The sequence below is a fragment of the Ptychodera flava genome, chromosome 18 (assembly GCF_041260155.1).
Source record: "Ptychodera flava strain L36383 chromosome 18, AS_Pfla_20210202, whole genome shotgun sequence".
NCBI classification, from domain to species: domain Eukaryota; kingdom Metazoa; phylum Hemichordata; class Enteropneusta; family Ptychoderidae; genus Ptychodera; species Ptychodera flava.
Genome location: NC_091945.1, coordinates 28265995 through 28272191, shown reverse-complemented (window position 1 = coordinate 28272191; position 6197 = coordinate 28265995). Strand labels below are relative to the sequence as shown.

The following is a 6197-nucleotide window of genomic DNA, read 5'->3' as shown; positions in this document are numbered from 1 at the left end:
ACAAGATTGTACATAATGTAGCGAAGAGGTTAAGCATTATCATGGCCCCTGAAATGAGTTCCAATTTGCCATTTGAATTCTACTGTAGCATAATAATGCGAATAGCTATATATATTGCAAAGACCGGGAATCAAAGGCAAAGATTTCGTCTTTAAACGAGTTAACGAGATTTGTTGTTTCATCAATTTAGCGATGACATGCCCTTTGCTCGTATCGAATCGGCCCCTGAGAATAAATTCACGCCTTTGTTGGCTATCATTAACCCAAGGTGTTACAACAAAGGGAAACGCCGCTTTGACGGAGATAAAAAAATGATGAAATGAGGTCATAGGAAATTAAATTTAGAAACGTTTATACAAGCACAGTAAAAGTTTTCTCCGAGGAATTATCAGGGTTGTCGATCTGTGCTACTTAGAATTTCAATAAAAACTTCAGTGTCTAAATCATGAAGATTCAGAGGTACATGGTTTATGCATTCTACCGTTGGTTAGATAAGTCAGTTAAGCGATAAAGTTTGTATCAACATGAATTCTCCATCTGCAAATTTTATAAGTTGTTGCTCTCGGCCAATTGAATCGTTAGCTGGCAATATCTCCGGGGTACCTTCGTCCAGGAGATCAGGAGAGTTTATTTCATGCTCACTTAGGTTCATAACTCCAATGTGCTTGTGCAGTGGACAATAATTTCATCGCTGGTGATCGACCCATGGTAACCCGGCATATATTAGTTCATCTCAGGTTTTTGAACTGATCTCCTGAGGGATCGATATCACAGCAGGGAGGTATTGGCCAAGTGTTGTTAACACGCCGGCGTTAACGCTCGTTGACAACCTTCAAATAAGACAATTACACCCATTTGGCTTTATAGCGACGCGGTTAAGCATTCAGGGCATTATAAGCTGCAGCGATATGCACAATTTATGCCCCAGTCACGTAGACCCAGATATTAAGCTTGTGAGACTAAAGGAAGGGGATTCTCCGCCTTTTATTCACCGGGGGAGTCATTCATGGCCATAACCGAGGCGTGACGCTATTCCAAAATAATTGATAGATGTAAAAATCGATTGCTCGTGTCTTTAAGGAGACATGTTTTCAAAGTTACTTGACCCAAAAGAAGGGCAACATTCAGATAAAGATAGTTACATCGTGATCCGGAATCCATAAAACACAATATACCTTGAGTGAAGGAAACATTGACAATAAAAGACTGATAAATCGCCTCCCTTTTAAAGTTGACGTCTACTTGCTCAATACAGTATTGGGTACTAAGCCTTTAGAATTGTCATCTATGCCAAGGTGTACTCTAAGAAATTAAAATGTGAAGCCTATGGGACACCTGGAATTCAAAATCAGTGAAGTCTGGTGCAACGTCTGGAAAAACAGTGGATTATCTGTAATCGGAATAAACTAATGCTGAGTGGGATGACTTCCACGGAATGTTTCGTGCATTGAATATTCAGCCATATTATTTTTCAAATCTCTTCGCTGTAAAACGGGAGCAAAGCCAGATCTAGCGCCGAAAGTGGTGACCTTCAAAATCTGGCACTATAATCTTCTTCATCAGTAATGCGATTGGTAGGACTTAAATATACCCAATAACTTCAAAACTGCTCTTCAAGTAGTCTTGTGTCTTTTTTCGCACAGAAAGTAAGCAAACATACTAGCAACTAAAAGAATAAATACAGAGCAATAAATAAATAAATAAATAAATAAATAAATAAATAAATAAATAAATAAATAAATAAATAAATAATAAATAAATAAATAAATAAATAAATAAATAAATAATTAAGTAAATAAATAATTTCTTGAAACTCGAAGCAACATTGTTGCATACGTATTGGTTAATAAAGTGATTTTCTTCAGCCATTTGTCAGGTTAAGATTATTTATTGACACTTTCGTAACTAAATCATGCACAGCCATACGCTACGAACACATTCAAGCAAAAAGACGAGTGCCTTTGCAAAGACATGCGTAGTACCTTTACGCTTGATCCATGTTGTAATTCTTTCATTGAAAATCAAGCGTGCTTTACATATCTATGCCTAAGCAAACGCAGTCCATCGACAACTGAATGAAACAGCCTTATATGACTTAGCCGTACTGAATTTCAGAATGCCAATCGGAGGTATTGCCGCCGGTTTTGCCGTGTACGGATTGATACAGCTTGTGAAAACAAGTGTGATTTTTAGCGACTGTATAGACGATGGTACAACGTCGGTGCACGAAGCGATAAGATGTATTAAATCATTGCACGGAGAATACAAGCAGCTTCCATAAAGGTGAAATGCACATAGCTACATCGTTACGAACACATGCAACCCGTCGGCGACGAGTAGCCTTTCAAATACTAAACAATAAAACATGTATACTATGTCATTTCATTTCGTTTATCATTCGTCCATTGAACATGGAGTTGCTTATTATTCCTTTCCTAAAGTAAATGTAGTCTATCGCGAACTGCGATTAAAAAGCCCAAAAGGACTCCGTCGTAGTTAATTTCAGAACGTTAATCGAAGGTATTGTCGTCGTTTTTGCCCCGGACGGATAGATATAGCTTATGAAAACATGTGTGTTTTAGCAATCATGTGGACAATGGCGCGACGTCGATGCACAGAATGATAAGATATATTAAATTATCATTTGCAAGTTGATACCACATTGTGCTGCTCCAAGAACGGGTAATTGGACTGGCTCGCCCGTTCATTTCACCGTTTTCTGGCATTATCCGCCGAACTGATTCATAATGATACACAGTCGACGTACTGATCCTTGTCTCTCCTCTTGATGCAAGATGGCTTTGATATGCCGGGAAAAGAAAACATTGCACCCGTCTATCAACATCAAAGCACGTGTTAAACTGACAGTGACAGGAATTGAAAAGTACACATACAGAAACACATACGAGTATATATATATATATATATATATATATATATATTATATATATATATATATATATATATATATATATATATATATATATATATATATTATATATATATATATATGTATATACACCTGAGTGATATGTGTATATATATACATATATATATAATATATATACACACCCTGAGTGAATATGTATATTATTATCTATATATATATATTATATATTATATATATAGATATATTATATGCACCCATATAATTAGATAAAACAGAGAGAGAGAGAGAGAGAGAGAGAGGAGAGAAGAGAGAGAGAGAGAGGAGAGAGAGAGAGAGAGAGAGAGAGAGAGAGAGAGAGAGAGAGGAGAGAGAGAGAGAAGAGAGGAGAGAGAGAGATTCTCAGAGAGAGAGAGACTCTGAGAGAGATTTCATATAAGGCCAAAGTAATTAAATTCTTTGTTTTGCGTCCCCACCCACTTAGGTTTTTATGGTTTTCATGGAAAACACACACAGTGTATTTGAATAGGAAATTTTAGGTCATAACCGCTTACCTGTTGTGAACTAAAATTTTGTTACCATTTTTTTTTTGCTGCAATCAAATTACATTGTGTTAATTTTCTTGTGTGTGTTTTTCACCTGCTTAGACGCGTACCTTTTCCCATTTAGAGTGGACGCAAAACAAAGAATTTAATTACTTTGGCCTAATTGATAAATTGAGGAGTACATAGTACATAGGCAATATAATGTTTCGTCGTAAAGTTAGTGAAGTGTTTCTTGGTCTGATGTCATACGGTTTCTCCATAAAAAACGTGATAGCAACATTGAGTGCAGCGCAGAAATGACATCTGTCTGATTCCGGAAATGAATCAGTTAGCGTTCATGCTGAAGACAACGCAACATCCTAGCAAGCGCACCCTACATTAAGGTATGGTCTATGCACAGCACCCTTCGTTGCTGTGCCCGTCCAGTTGCACTCATTGGTCAACATGCTCTTCGTAAGAACCTTCAGGACGCGAGCCTGCTCCTTCGTTGATTCCTGTACATTTCCCTCTCGAAAATCCGCCCTTGAACTTATCAGTGAAAATGTTCTCTTTAATCCAAATGTCAATTTTTCTACCCCGAGTTGCATCAGTTAATAAACTGGGGAATCAGCAGGCGATACCTATGGAACCTAAAGGGCATACTAATATGTATGTAAGGATCTCAAATAAAATGTTTCATGTGCATAGATAGACCTATGGAAGGTATACATATTTTAGTCCTATTTCTTTTTCATAAGACATGTCTCTTTTGAGGTTTTTTGACACCATCTTTAAACATACCGATTTCTTCCGCTTTCCACCCACCCAGCTTCCGCCTCGACTCATCAATTGGAAAGCTGTTGATATTGCAGTCACACTCGTGACACATTTTACAAGACACACGTACGCCTTTTTTGCTCGAAATATATTCTTCGATTAGCTTTGATGATAGTAATGGCAGTTTATAGAGCTGCGAGCTCCCCAGCGATTATCGAGCAGAGAACGCGTCCTGAAATAAATGGAATAACGTTATCTAGTCACTCTTTTAGACAGAACTGTACTATCAGTTTCACCCCGGGACTTATCCGCTGTACGTATAATCATGTATAATCATCTAGCACACGTGTAGTCACGATATTTTTATCCATGATAATAGTGACGATGCAATGTTTCAGTACAGACATATTCCTACGCTGATGCGCTGAGAAGACGCCGTGGAAAGTAGCCCCGGACAATAATTCCCAAATCTCGCGTGTTTAGCTGCGGCACTGATTACTTTCGTCACATCAAATATACAAACAATGATTTGCATATTCAAATTTGCCGACGTGGAGAATCTTCAGAGTATACTACGGGGTTCGCAGCGTCACGAAGTATTCTTGCTTACAGTTCGTGCAGACAATTGGCGCTAACTTCGCAGACCCCTTCCCGCCGACCGCCTGTCACATATCAACGTAATTCACAAGAGGAAGTCTGTGAACAAAAATGATTCGATTCGCAGCGTTTCTCAGATTCCTGTTTATCCTCCCTAAACCTTGTATGATCCTCTGTTTGATGGCTTTTCCGATGCATTGTGAAGATTTTCGCCTGCTTATAACGCTATCGGATTGGGAGACGCCGTTCAGTAAAGGACGCACGGGAGCGGCCCATTTCATTGCGTTGGAAAAGGTGAATCGGGACCCGACTCTCTTACCTGGGCGTAACCTCACGTTTACGCTGTACAATTCTACGGGCTACGACATCAGTACACTCGAAGCTGTGCTCAACCTTACGGATAAGGAAAGGTACAGCGCATTTTTCGGGCCTGTGTACTCGGTGGAGGCCGAGCCCATCGCAAAGCTATCCATGGTTTGGAACACGGCTTACATGTGCAGCAGTTGCCTAGACGACAAGTTCCTCATAAAGAAATATCGCTTCGAGACCATGATACGCTCGTTCGGCACCTTTTGGCAATTCGGGGACTTCTTCACAACGGTTGCCGAACACTTTGGCTGGGATCGCATTGCTGTGTTCGTAGAAAGAAACACCAGCAATCCCGGTTCTAACTTCTTCGAGCAGCCGGCGCTGTCCTTCAAAAAAGCAGCCGCACGAAAGAATATGACGATCGTCCAGTCGCAGGAATTCAACGGAAGCAGTGATATCAAGCAACTTCTGAAGGGGATTTCGCAAATAGCTCGAAGTGAGTATTTTTAACATTGACTCTGCTTTTTTCATTGTTTTACCCTACCCTTAGCTTCAGATAGTACCGATACGTGGTTTCATGCTGTTTTATATATTTTTAATCCCGTAATTCTGCGTGCCTTGACTTTGAATGTCACGTTCACTGTATATATCCCACGCTGTCCTCGGAACATTCAAACTTCATTGTTCGTGTATAAATCAAATTTTGGAGTTTTTGCGATCAGCATGTATAATCAAAACTAATACGATTATCAGACCTGAAATTGACGACTTCCTACCATTATAAACCCCCTCCAAACCATCATGTGTCTTGCCCCACCAGTCGTTTGTAAATTAAACCTTAATATTGCTGAAAAAGTGGCGAATACCTGAGGGTGTACCTTACTCCACTATACACCTGAAAAATTTATTGCTAATGTATTTTATTACAGCAGCTGATCACAGTTAAAAGAGACCATCTTAACACACGTAAATCATACTCCGTATATGTCCCTAGAAAGAATCGTAGGGTTCTTCTTTGCATACGAATCCAAAAGTGTTTTTGCACTCTAGCGAAAACTTAAGAATATGGTATCGTACAGGTAAACCTACAGTCCTCGGTGTTT

General features: G+C 39.2%; 1 protein-coding gene across 1 annotated transcript in view; it reads left to right on the top strand.

The window, feature by feature from the left end:
• Positions 1-4896: 4896 nt before the first annotated feature.
• Positions 4897-6197, top strand: part of LOC139117696 (atrial natriuretic peptide receptor 1-like) — a 43766-nt gene continuing 42465 nt past the window's right edge. The window contains 1 exon segment of the mRNA XM_070680941.1: positions 4897-5590. Within this exon segment, the coding sequence (XP_070537042.1) occupies positions 4897-5590 (694 nt within the window).